The sequence below is a fragment of the Papio anubis genome, chromosome 17, assembly GCF_008728515.1.
Source record: "Papio anubis isolate 15944 chromosome 17, Panubis1.0, whole genome shotgun sequence".
NCBI lineage: Eukaryota > Metazoa > Chordata > Mammalia > Primates > Cercopithecidae > Papio > Papio anubis.
Window position 1 is genome coordinate 19024160 of NC_044992.1, and position 13519 is coordinate 19037678.

The following is a 13519-nucleotide window of genomic DNA, read 5'->3' on the forward strand; positions in this document are numbered from 1 at the left end:
GGTGAGGAGTCTTCCTGGCTTATACATGCCGCCGTCTCACTGTGACCTCATATACCAGAAAGAGAGTGAGAGAAAGATCTCTTCCTCTTCTTTTTTAATTTTAATTTTTGTTTGTTTTGTTTTGTTTTTTTGAGACGGAGTCTTGCTCTGTTGCCAGGCTGGAGTGCAATGGTGTGATCTCAGCTCACTGCAACCTCTGCCTCCCGGGTTCAAACGATTCTCCTGCCTCAACTGAGTAGCTGGGACCAGAGGCACGCACCACCACGCCTAGCTAAGTTTTGTATATTTAGTCGAGATGAGGTTTCACCATGTTGGCCAGATGGTCTCGATCTCTTGACCTCATGATCTGCCTGCCTCGGCCTCCCAAAGTGCTGGGATTACAGGTGTGAGCCTCCGTACCTGGTCTCTTCCTTTTCTTATAAGGCCACCTATCCTGCTAGATTAGGGCCCCACCCTTATGACCTCATTTAACCTTAATTACCTCCTAAAGGCCCTGTCTCCAAATACTATCACATTGTGGGGTAGGACTTCAACATGAATTTAGGAAGGACACAACTCAGTTCATAGCAGATGAATAAGCATTCGCTAGGCAGCTCAGTTATGGAAGGGGTGTTGAAACTGAGGGAATATAGCAGATATGAAAGAATAGAGGCCTGAAACGACAGGGTGTATTCAGGGAGCTACAACTGGCTCAGCGTTGCTGGAATATAAGGTGAGAGGGAGAACTTCTGAAAGCTGAGGCTAGAACAATAGGGGTGGAGGTGGAGCACATGATTATGGAGGACCTTAGTATACTAAGCTTAGAAGGACTTCACCTTAAGGGTAGAGGGGAGCCACAGGAACTTCTAGGCAGAGGCATGGTGCAGTCAGATGTGCATTTTTGATAATTCAGGTGGAGGAGCAATTTGAGCAGCAGCAAAACTGGAAGTAGTTAAGTTAGTTGGGAAGCTAATGCAGTAGCCCTTGTGAATGAAAGATGCAGCAAAGACAAGAGAGAGGGAAAGTGTGAAAAATGTTAAGGTGATGAAATGTGCAGGACTTGACTAGATATTTTAAATGTGGGAGGTGAGAGAGCCATAGGAGTCCAGGTTGGGTGAGGGTCTTACTTGTCCAGTTTCCATAAAGAAACATGTTAATTACTTGACATTTTATAGAATTAGTAAATTGACTCACTGATTTCCAAAACTCTTTGAATAAGTATGTAACTGTTCTATAAACTGAAGTTGCGTCACTCTTACCATGATCACAAACTCAGGCTTTACCTATCATTTTGGAACTCTTTGGGGAAGTCGACCATCTTTTCTGGGCTAATTACCTTTTTAAAAGGGGAGGGAGTTGCACTTGGTGTCATACGCATTTCTGCTGTAACACTGTTTCCTGCTATTTATTTTCCTTAGTATATTTGCTTGTACATGCTCAGTATTGTGTTATGTTTTAGACATTACAGAAATAAAACTGTGATTTTTGTCTTTGACACACTAGTTTTGTGGGAGAAACCAACTCATGGTACTATACTACCACTAAAAGGAAGTAATGTGTATTTAAGTGCTAATTTGTGTCTGCTGCATGCAGCCTATATGTTGGTTCATTCATTTGTTTTCATTCATTCCTTCTGAGTCCCCGTGTTTATAAAGTTTACACTCTAGTGGAGGAACAATAATTAGTAAACATGTAGTATATGGAATGGCAATCTGTGTCACAGAGGCCAGCAAAGTAGGAGAGGGTGTGTGCTGAGGGTCTGGCTTACTATTTAGTGTGGTGTGATGAGAGAAGCCCCCTTAGTAGGGTGACATGTGAGCAAAGGCCCAGGGAGTGAGAGAGGGTGAGACATATGGTCTGTGCAGTGTAGGTGGCTGGGGGAAGAATGTTGCAGGCAGAGGGAACACCAAGTGCAAAGGCCCTGAGATGGGAACATGCTCCGTTTATTTGAGGAACAGTGAGGAGGCCGGTGTAGCAAGAGCAATGTGAGAAGGGGAAGGTGAGTTCACTGATGGGGGGAGAGGAGGATTATTCAGGGCCTTGGAGGCCATCGTAAGGGCTTTGACTTTTCCTCCAAGTGAGACAGAAAGACACTGGAGCATTGCAAGTGGAGGTGTGACAGGATTTGACCTAGGCTTTAGAAGCATCATTCTCACTGTATGTGCAAAATGGACTATAAAGAGGCAAGGGCAGGAGAAGTGAGACTGGTTAGGAGGCAGTTGCAGTAATCCTGGCAGGAGATGACAGCGGTTTGGATCCGGGGTAGCAGTGGAGGAGGTGAGAAGTGCTGAGATGTAGGGCTATTTATGATATACATACTGACAGGCGTTGTTGAGGGACAAGATGTGGTGTGTGAAAGGAGTCGAGGTTTCTGGCCTGAGTCACTGGAAGAACGGAACTGCCACTTATGGAGATGGAGAGGACTATTAGAAAATCTAAGTGGAGGTGTCAAGAGAAGGTGTCAAGAAGGTAGTTGGATAAATGAGTCTGGAGCTAGAAGAGGGAACCAACCTGGAGATATGTAGATGGTGTTTAAAAGCCACAAGTTGGTAAATCAAAGACCAAGAGAGTATATAGGAAAGAGGTCTGTGGGCTGAGCTTTAGTGCCCAGGGTTTAGAGGTCAAGATGAGGAGGAACCAACAAAGCGGACTGAGAAGAGGCTTCTTGGGGGGTGAGCAGAAAACTAGGAGAGTGTAGCATCCTGGAACCAAGTGAACACACTGTGTTGAGGCATTAGGAGTGATCAGTGGTTTCCTATGATGTTGATGCATGAGACCTGAGAATGGACCGTAGCGTTCAAGTGATGCACGAGATAGAACCAGTCATGCCACTAATGGTTTTATTAGTCCTAAATATTTTCACTGCAAGATTTAGTTGTTCTAAGTATTTTCACTGTCAGACGAAGGATGAAAGTCGTTTAGGGTAATTTCCATTTTAGTAATTTCTGACAGCGGCAGAACAGTTTCTACTTATGATTGGTATGCATTTTTATTATTAGCATAGTATTCATTTTGGATAATAAGCACGGCCTTGTTAGCGTTATTTTTCTTCACCTCCTCCTCGAATTGTTCATCCATTTATTCATTCAACCGAAAAAATGCTTATTAAGCTCCTGTCCTGCGCTAGTCCTAGGTTTCTCTTGTCCTGATAGGTCTAGCTTCACACGAGCAGGATTTTGCCTTTCCGGGGGCACTCGGCTCCCGCCTCCCCGCAGTGGGGTTTTTCCAGCCTACCTTGTGCAGCTGCGGTTCTCAGCGTCCGCGGGTGGAGGCCTGCAGCTGGTCAGCCGGTGCGTCCCGCCCACGGCTGGGGGCCCTCTGGCAGCCAAGAAGGAAATGCAGATGAGGTGGGCGGACAGTATGCAGATGAGGGGGGCGGGCCGCGCCTGGCGGGTGGCGTGCAGTTGAGGTGGTCGGGCAGGATGCAGATGAAGGGGGCGGGCCACGCGGGCGGGCAGGATGCAGATGAGGGGGCGGGGCCCGCGGGCGCGGGAGAGGAGCGGCTCCGCCGGCAGCCGCTGGGAACTGGAAGGCGCCCGGCCCTTTCTTTGACTGGAGCGGACCCGCCGGACGCAGCCGCCTCGTCAGCCGGAGCCGGCGCGAGCTCGGCACGGTGGACATCCCGTCCGAGGCCAGCAAGCCGGCCGCTGCCCTAGTGGGCCAAGCATGGGCAACCACTCAGGACGGCCCGAGGATCCGGAACCAGGTCTGTGCGGCTGGCGGGGGTCGCGCCGCACCCCTCCCCGGTCAGGCGCCCTTCCCCCACCGCCTCCGGCCCGCGGCGCCGACGGGGGCGAGCGAAAGGCTAAGGTCCTGACGTGTGATTCTTGCCGTTGGAATGCGGCGCATGGGATTGTGAAATTACCTGTGCCCGTGCGGCGACCAGGAAACGCTGCTCGTCCTGAAGGCGCACCTGGGAGCCGGGGCCGCCGGGCGGGCGCAGCGGCGTCCCTGCCGCGGGGTTCCCCCCTGCGCGCCTGGCCTGCGCCTAGACGGGGTCTCCTGAGCACGCAGGCCGCCCGCGGACTTTCCGGGCGTTTGCGGGAAGGGCGTGCCCCGCGGCTGCTCCCTGTCGGCCGCGGGCCCCGCACTTTGTGGCGCCTGCGGCTCTGCCCCTCACACTCAAGCCAGACTGCCCCGCCACTGTTGCTAACCCGGAATAGTCCGTGCTTGTTCTGGGATGTCGGGCGCGCCTCTGGTTATCCCGTTTTTACTTCCTCAGTCCTGAGTGAGCTTCGTGGAGTCAGCTGGGCCGTAGTTTTCGTCCTTTGGTAGCTCATGCCGGCCCCCAGCAGAGTTAGATGCAGATAACCAGGGTTGCTTTTAAAAACAAAACGAACCATTTCTGGACTGTCACGTGAAGCAAATGGGATTTAGTTTTGCCTGAAAAATGGCATCTTGGCTGATAGCAAAGAGATGGTTGACCTGACTCTGGAGTCCTGGCGGGGGGGATGGGGGCAGGTGACAGGTATGTGTTTCAGTGGGAGAGTCAGAACTGGAAACGTTTTCCAAAGGTGTAATATTTGAATTTTAATTTGAATGAGGACTTTGAGGCTCTGAGAGATGAAGCGACTTGTCCGAGTGACCTTTTCCACCTTTTCCGGAGCTGGGTGCCATGCTGTAGGTCGCTGGGTCGTCTTGGCCTCTGCGCATTGCTCCTTCACCACCCAGGGCCCCAGCCGCCCCCTCGGCCCTAGCCTCGGGCGGAGTGGAGGCGGGTGCCTCCCTGACACTTGGGGTACATTGGACTGGTACCACAGCCAGGATGGAAAGTTTGGACAGCCGCACAGAAATACTGTGAAGAAAAATTTCAGGGGTCAGCTTACTGCATAGAGGTGACTTTAATTACACAGCACTTGTTCAGACTATTTTTTGGGCAGAATAACCAATAATATGCATATTTATAAAATGAAATATGCATAAAATAAAAATAGTATACTTGTCATAAATAACCCTGTTGATAAACTGTTCGGTAAAGGATTGGTAACATTTTAAAAACACTTCTCATTAGTTACATGCCTGTCCAGGTATTGTGAAAACCCCTATGTATTATTTCCTTTATGTTAAAATTGTGAAAAGACTTACTCTTGTTAGAGCTTTTAAGAGTGATTTAGATGCCTGTGTTCCAATTTTTTAGTGACCTTACTTTTTAAAGCGCTCTGATGGATAGGACATAAAAATAATATGTTTATGCCAGTAACTTATTTTATTGTATTTTTCAAAGAATGCATATCATTTCAGAATGGGAACTCTGATTTGCTGCAAATGAAGATACTGGATTAGGACATTTTTAAGAGATGGTGTCTCACCTGTGTTGCCCAGGCTGGCTTTGAACTCCTGGGCTCCAGCAACCCTCCTCCCTCAGCCTCCCAAGTAGCTGAGACTACAGGCACATGCCACCTTGCCTGGCTAGGAATTCGTGGTAAAAACTTTAAATGCTGGACTACTAGCTGAAAGTGTAATTTTAACTGGCCTTCTAATGCTGTGATGAAATGCTGTAGAGTTCATCTTGAGATCCTGGAAATTAGAGCTTTGTTAAAGATGTGTTTTCAGTCTGCTTTACTGCAGAATGGGGATGAGGTCGCATGGCCCCAACTGGCAGTTGTGGTACATTGGACTAGAATCTCAACAAGTGCTTCCAAGGGTCATCAGAGCAAGGGTACCAAAAGGATATAAGGGGGAAGCAGAAGGGAGGCTGGATGAGTGATAGCAACACACAAGCCTGAGTGTCACATGGTTCCCATATTGTGCCAGTTTTGTCCGTGGAGAACAGACATTTAGAATTAAGAATGCACACAAGACAGACAAAAGGGATAGGAAGCAGAATTTGAGGAGTTAGAGGCTAGCCTGGGCAAGGAAAGCTTTTGACCATGATGCAGACCCAACACCTACGAAAGGGAAGCAGGAGGCAGTAGGTTTGGGCGGGGAGAGCCTCAGATAATGACTAATGACGCAGACCTGAAGTCTTGGCCACCTGATCGGGGAGCTCCAGAGCAAAGCCTGCCCATTAGAGGGGTCTCAGGTTGGGCAGAAACCACAGTCACTAGTCTTTCTGTGGGTCAGTCATTGGCCAGAGGCTACTTGGGAAGAACATGCCTTCAGCTCAGAAGCTAACACGAGGATGAGTCCTAGGATCCCAACAGCTGGAGGCTTTTAGATCTCTGCAGTCCTTGCAGATGAATGGCAAGTTGTTTTTTTTTTTTTTTTTTTTTTTGAGACAAGGTCTGACTCTGTCACCTGGGGTGGAGTGCAGTGCTATGATCATGGCTCACTGCAGTCTTGACCTTCCAAGGTCAGGCAGTCCTCCCACTTCAGCTACCCAACTAGCTGGGATGACTCACCCGGCTGTTTTGTTTTTTTGGTAGAGATGGGATTTTTTTTTTTTTTTTTTTGAGATGGAGTCTTGTTCTGCCACCCAGGCTAGAGTGCAGTGATGCGATCTTGGCTCACTGCAACCTCTGCCTCCTGGGTTAAAGCGATCCTCCCGAGTAGCTGGGACTACAGGTGTGCACCACTATGCCCGGCTAATTTTTGTATTTTTAGTAGAGATGGGATTTCACCATGTTGGCCAGGCTGGTCTTGAACTCCTGACCTCAAGTGATCCGCCTGACTCAGCCTCCCACAGTACTAGGATTACAGGTGTGAGCCACCGTGCCCAGCGTAGAGATGGGATCTTGCCATGTTGTCCAGGCTGGTCCCAAACTGCTGGGCTCAGGTGATCCTCCTGCTTCAGCCTCCCAAAGTGCTGGGATTACAGGCATAAGCCGCTGTACCTGGTCAAGTTCTTTCTTGAAAAAGAGATCCCAGTGGAACACCTCCGTGGTTGACTGCCACAGGACCTCAGTCGCTTGGACAGGGAGAGTGTGTTTAAAGGGTAAAGAGGTAAAATCCCTATCTCAGACCCCCTCTAAGGGTTGAGATTGCACCATCTTTTCCAGGTGGAAGCTCCTCATCCCCTCTGGAGTGTGTCTAAGGCCGAAGGCAGCTTCTCAGCTGCTGCTGCTTTTCTAGCCCTGGTATTGGCTGTGGTGGTAGCAGGATTCCTCTCTTGTGTTATCTGCAGTCCTCCGAGTTGGGACATCATGACTTAACATGGTATTGCAGAATGGATGAGATAATTAGATCCAGTAAAAGATATGAAAATTTCATAGCTGAAATTTTCAGCCTGGGCAGAGAAAGCTGGTGACCACATCTCATGCTTCCTAAAAGGTCCTAGTTAACAGTCCTTCAGTTTCCAACCAGATTGTCAGCACTTGCGTTGTCAGGGCTGCTGGGCATGGTTGTGCAGTTTGTGTACTGTTCAAAGGCATCTGCTTAGAGAACTGAGTGGGCCCAGCAGGGTTGTAGCAGCCCAGAGGAAGGGGTGCCATTTTGCAATTTTGCCTTTTTATATTCACACAAAGGTGCCCAAAGTGCTAAAGCAGTCTTAGAAAGCGAGTTTAGAAGGTTTTCCCCAGTCCTAGTTCCAGCTTATTACTTGTTTTTTTTTTTTTTTTTTTTTTTTGAGACGGAGTCTCGCGCTGTCGCCCAGGCTGGAGTGCAGTGGCGGATCTCAGCTCACTGCAAGCTCCGCCTCCCGGGTTCACGCCATTCTCCTGTCTCAGCCTCCCGAGTAGCTGGGACTACAGGCGCCCGCCGCCTCGCCCGGCTAGTTTTTTGTATATTTCAGTAGAGACGGGGTTTCACCGTGTTAGCCAGGATGGTCTCGCTCTCCTGACCTCGTGATCCGCCCGTCTCGGCCTCCCAAAGTGCTGGGATTACAGGCTTGAGCCACCGCGCCCGGCCGCTTGTTACTTGTTTTAAATTTGCATGTATGTACTTAAAAAGTTAATGCAAATTACATGAAATAAAAGTTCCTCAGGTGCACTCTGTATAGTTACATGAAATAAAAGTTCCTCAGGTGCACTCTGTATAGTTAATGCTAACTGTGGTTACAGATGAATTCCAAAATAGCCACTTAAGACAGTGAAAGTTGATTTCTACCTCATGTCGCATCTGGTTGTGAGTTGGGGGCCATCAACAGGTGGTTGTTAGAGACTCAGGCTAGTGGATGCTTCTCTTCAGCATATGGCTCCCAAATTGCCCTGAATCTGCCAGCAGTCAGGAGAGAAGGCATGTGGAGGACCCTGCCCGAGGTTTTAGGGGCCAGGCCTAGAAGTGGTGCACATCATTTCTACTTACGTTCCGCTGGCCAGACTCAGTCACACAGCCCCACTGACATGCCAGGGGACTGCAGAGCGCCAAGCAGAGAGCAGCATGGATGTTGGTAAACATTAGTGTCTCTTTGTAGATGTAGTGACCATTCTCAACCACATTTGCATCAGTATTTTATTACAAAAATTTTAATCAGAAAAATTAAGACTTACGTAGTAAACACCCATGTACCAGTCACCTAGATTCTAAATTAATATTTTGCTGTATTTGCTTTATTTGTACATCTCTATATTTATCCCTCTACGCACCCATTAGTCCGTCTTATTTCTTTATGCATTTCAATGAAATGGTAGTTACCTCTATAATTCTACATGATATACTATACCCTTATTGTTTCTTGATTTGTTAGCTTTCAAGCCTCTCTACTACTAACCTGCACTATGAAAGTTGAGGAATTAAGTACATTTTCCTTGCTATATATTCCCCTCACCCCCCATTTCTGCAAGTCATACTTAAATTTTCCAAATCCATTGTTAGTATAAAATGCTAATGGTAGAATACAAGTAGTGGTATACAGAAGTTTACTGCAAAATTCTTTCCACTTTGCTATATGAAATTTTCCCTTTGAGACCAGCCTGGCCATCACGGTGAAACCCCATCTCTACCAAAAATACAAAAATTAGTCGGGTGCAACGGTGGGCACCTGTAATCCCAGCTACTCGGGAGGCTGAGGAAGGAGAATCGCTTGAGCGTGAGAAGTGGAGGTTGCAGTCAGCTGAGATCGCGCTACTGCACTCCAGCCTGGCGACAGAGTAAGACTCTGTCTCAAATAAATAGAAAACTTTAAAATTCTAAGGAAATCTATTGTTTCCACTTGTATTTCTTGACTCGCCAGCTTTAAACAGTGTCCTAGGCTTCGCCACGGGTAAATGAGGATGTAGTGCCCCAAATGTCTTCTGCCTTATTCTCAGAGTTCCCCTCCCCAACTTATTCCCAGTCTGCCTCTTGACCTTTCACACGGCTAGAACATTTACATTCTGTTCCATAATTAGTATTAGTAAGTCTTCTGTGCATCATTTATAGGTTAATTCTAAAAGTGGAAGGCCAGTCAGCATTTAAAATATCAGGATCTCGTGTATTATTTGCTAGAGAACCAGGCAGTATGTTTAGATTTATAGAGAAGAGAGTGGCATCTTACATTGCATAATGCGTGATCTGTGAAGACGGGAGTAAGGAGAATGGAAAGGAGTTGGTATGAGTATGCTCTTTACTTTTAAAATTAATATGCTTTTATCCTGTTACTCAGTTTCTTATTTTTGCAGACTGTTAGAGGGAATTTCTTTTTTCTTAAAAACAAGAAGCACAGTGGTTAAGAGTTGGGGCTCTGGAGCTAGTCTGTCTTTTCATACTCAGTTCTGTCACTTCTTTTTTTCTTTTTTTTTGAGACAGAGTCTCATTCTGTTCCCTAGGCTGGAGTATACTGGAGTGATCTCGGCTCACTGCGACCTCTGCCTCCTAGGTTCAAGAGATTCTCCTGCCTCAGTCTCCTGAGTAGCTGGGACTACAGGCGCGTGCCACTAGGCCTGGCTAATTTTTGTATTTTTAGTAGAGACAGGGTTTCACCATGTTGGCCAGGCTGGTCTCAAATTCCTGACCTCAGGTGATCCGCCCACCTGGGGCTTCCCAAATTGCTGTGATTACAGGCATGAGCCACCACGCCCTGCTCTCATTTCTGTCACTTCTGCCCTCTGAGACTTTGGGCAAAAAAAATTTTGTTTTTGAGACGGAGTCTCGCTGTGTCGCCCAGGCTGGAGTGCAGTGGTGCAATCTCGGCTCACTGCAAGCTCTGCCTCCCAGGTTCATGCCATTCTCCTGCCTCAGCCTCCCGAGTAGCTGGGACTACAGGCGCCTGCCACTGCGCCTGGCTAATTTTTTGTATTTTTTATAGAGACAGGGTTTCACCATGTTAGCCAGGATGGTCTCCATCTCCTGACCTTGTGATCCACCCGCCTTGGCCTCCCAGAATGCTGGGATTACAGGCGTGAGCTACTGCGCCTGGCCCAGGCAAATAATTTTTCCTTGAGCCTCAACTTCTTTATCTAGGAATGGGAAGAGTAATATAACCTACCTTGTAGGTTTGTTGTGGTGATTCATAGATTAAAACATCTGAAGGCTTAAAATAGGCACACATAGAAAGCACCTGATAAGCTTTAGCTGTTAATTCTTCTTAACCCTCTAACATAATATTTTGGTTTGGACTGGTTGCTTTCTAGTCCTATCTCATTCTCAGATTAGCTCATTACTTCTTGGATCCTTTTTCTCTCTTTTGGATTCTCTTTGCTTTTGTAAAAGTGAAGATGTGGCCGGGTGCAGTGGCTCACACCTGTAATCCCAGCACTTTGGGAGGCCGAGGTGGGTGGATCACCTGAAGTTGGGAGTTCGAGACCACCCTGACCAACATGGAGAAACCCTGTCTCTACTAAAAAATACAAAATTAGCCGGGTGTGGTGGCACATGCCTGTAATCCTAGCTACTCGGGAGGCTGAGGCAGGAGAATCACTTGAACCTGGGAGGCGAAGGTTGCGGTGAGCCGAGATTGCACCATTGTACGCCAGCCTGGGCAACAAGAGCGAAACTCTGTCTCAGAAACAAACAAACAAACAACAAAGTGAAGATGCATACATCAAATATCAATGGTAATACATAGTAAAAATTCAAGAAGTAATGTCAAATATATCTGTTACTGTAATAAATGTGAGTGGGTTAAGCTCTCCATTAAAGAACTTCCCCCAATTAAGACAGAAAATCAAATTTATATACTGTAGAAAAGCTTGTTTATATGTTACTTTGATTTTTAAAATTAAGTCGTTTAAAGTTGTGAATAATAAAAAAGTAGCTCTTGAAACTTTCAAGTTCAATGTCTTGTTATTCCATATGTTCTGTTTATAAATGCAGTAAAATTTAATAAGCACTCTTTAAGAGCATCTGGTTAAATTCAGTTCTGTTTGTAAACTTTGCTAATAAAGTCAACATTTTAATTTGTGTTTATTAATTTAGTATATTTAGGTTCTTGTTAAAGTCTGACAAAAAAGTCCAGTTTTTAAAGTCTTATAAATTTAATGATTATTCTAATGAATTTAGTGATTCTTAAGTCCTCTTATATATTCCAAAACATTTATATTTTCTTTCTCTCTTTTTTTGTTTTTTTGAGACAGTTTCTCTCTCTGTCGCCCAGGCTGGAGTTCAGTGGCATGGTCATAGCTCACTGCAGCCTTGACCTCCTGGGTGCAGGTGATCCTCTCACCTCACCCTTCTGAGTAGCTGGGACTACAAGAGCATGCCACCACATCTGGCTAATTTTTGTGTTTTTTATAGAGACGGGGTCTTGCTATATTGCCCAGGCTAGTCTTGAACTCCTGGGCTCAAGCTATCCTCCCACCTTGGCCTCCCAAAGTGCTGAGATTATAGGTGTGAGCCACAGTGCCCAGCCTGTATTCTCTCTTTATATGTGTGTATATGTAGATGCACGCTTTCAAATTTAAAATTACAAATTAATTACTGAGTTACAGATTTTGAATTGGAATCACAAGGTTGACCTTTAACGCTTTAATCCAATTCTCATAAACATTAAAAGTGTAGTTCTCTAATGCAGATATTTCTTAATATGGAATACTATTACTACTTGTCTGATTCTTTTGATTATTTCCCCACTTGTTCTAAATCTTTCTAGGATTAAAAGATGTTTACGTAAATGTTTTATTCCAAATAATGTTGGGATTTCTTCCCGTGTGTGTGTGTGTGTGTGTGTGTGTGTGTGTATATATATTTTTTTTTTTTATTTAAGAGACAAGGTCTTGTTCTGTTGCCCAGGCTGGAGTGCAGTGGTGTGATGCTGGCTCACTGCAGCCTTGACCTTCCTCTCTGCCCCAGCCTCCTGAGTAGCTGGGACTACAGGCAGTGCCACCATGCCCAGCTAATTAAAAAAAATTATTTTGGTAGAGATGGGGTCTCACTGTGTTGCCCAGGCTAGTCTCCAACTCCTGGCCTCAAGCTGTCCTCTCACCTCAGCCTCCAAAAGTGTTGACATTTGCCACCATGCCTGGTCCCATATAATTTTTGGGGTTGTCTTCTCAGTTTGCTGAGGTTTTTTAAATAAATAGGGATCTCTGACAGGGACAAGGTTGGGATTCTAACCCTACCTAGACTTCAGATATCAGCTTGAGCCACTTTTGCTTTGGTTGGAACATATTCTTGACCATATTTGGTTTGAGCATATTCAGGGATATTCTGTGCTAGTAAGTTTTCTCAACCTTCATCTGAAGATAACTATGTTTTGCCCTTACCCTTTATATACTTTGCCTGGGTATAGAATTCTTGTTCATCACCTTTGTAGTCTTTCTGTAGCATGGCCTTCAAAAGTTGAAGAAAGAGGTGTCGTAATACTCACGTGCCTTAGATTCAAGTTATATTTTATTTAATTTGTGTAGCTTCTAATAGGAGCCTGAGACCCCCATTCAAACGGCCATATAACTTGATTAGAGTCTGCACTTCTTTAGCACTTAAAATATATAAATATTTTCCCATTTAACTCCAAAGAACTTTAACTTGATAGAATACTGCCTGTTTTTTTTTTTTTTTTTTTTACTTTCTGTCTCTTAAAGCAGTATCTTCTTAAAAAAATTTAAATTAACTTTATTTTAAGTTCTGGGATACATGTACAGGACGTGCAGGTTTGTTACATAAGTAAACGTGTGCCATGGTGGTTTGCTGCACAGATCAACCCATCACCTAGGTATTAAAGCCCCACATGCATTAGCTGTTTATCCTGATGCTCTCCCTCCTACCGCCCCTGCCCCCTGACAGGCCCCAGTGTGTGTTCCCCCGACCCCTCTGCGCTGTTTCCATGTGTTCTCATTGTTAAGCTCCCATTTATAAGCGAGAACATGCGGTATTTCGTTTTCTGTTCCTGTTAGTTTGCTGAGGGTAATGGCTTCCATCTCCATCCATGTCCCTGCAGAGGACATGATGTTGTTCCTTTTTATGGCTGCATTCTGTTCCATGGTGTATATGTACCACATTTTCTTTGATGAACATTTGGATTGATTCCATATCTTTGCTATTGTGAATAGTGCTGCAGTGAACATACAGGTGCATGTATCTTTATAATAGAATGATTTATATTCCTTTGGGTATATATTCAGTAATAGATTTGCTGGGTCAAATGGCATTTCTGGTTCTAGGTCTTTAAGGAATCATCACACTGGCTTCCACAGTGGTTGAACTAATTGACATTCCCACCAACAGTGTAGTTCTCCCCAACCTCACCAGCATCTGTTGTTTCTTGACTTTTTAATAATCGCCATTCTGACTGGCATGAGATGGATCT

General features: G+C 45.8%; 1 protein-coding gene across 8 annotated transcripts in view; it reads left to right on the plus strand.

Annotated features, from left to right (window-relative positions):
• Positions 1 to 13519, plus strand: part of SPECC1 (sperm antigen with calponin homology and coiled-coil domains 1) — a 315868-nt gene that overhangs the window by 147389 nt on the left and 154960 nt on the right. For 3 of the 8 annotated variants that reach the window (XM_031656994.1, XM_009189880.4, XM_003912462.5), the window contains exon 1: positions 3443 to 3685. The exons of the other annotated variants lie outside the window; for them this stretch is intronic. In XM_031656994.1, the coding sequence (XP_031512854.1) occupies positions 3646 to 3685 (40 nt within the window). In that variant the 5' untranslated portion in view covers positions 3443 to 3645. Of the gene's footprint in view, positions 1 to 3442; positions 3686 to 13519 lie in introns of those variants that run through there. 8 annotated transcript variants of the gene reach the window in all.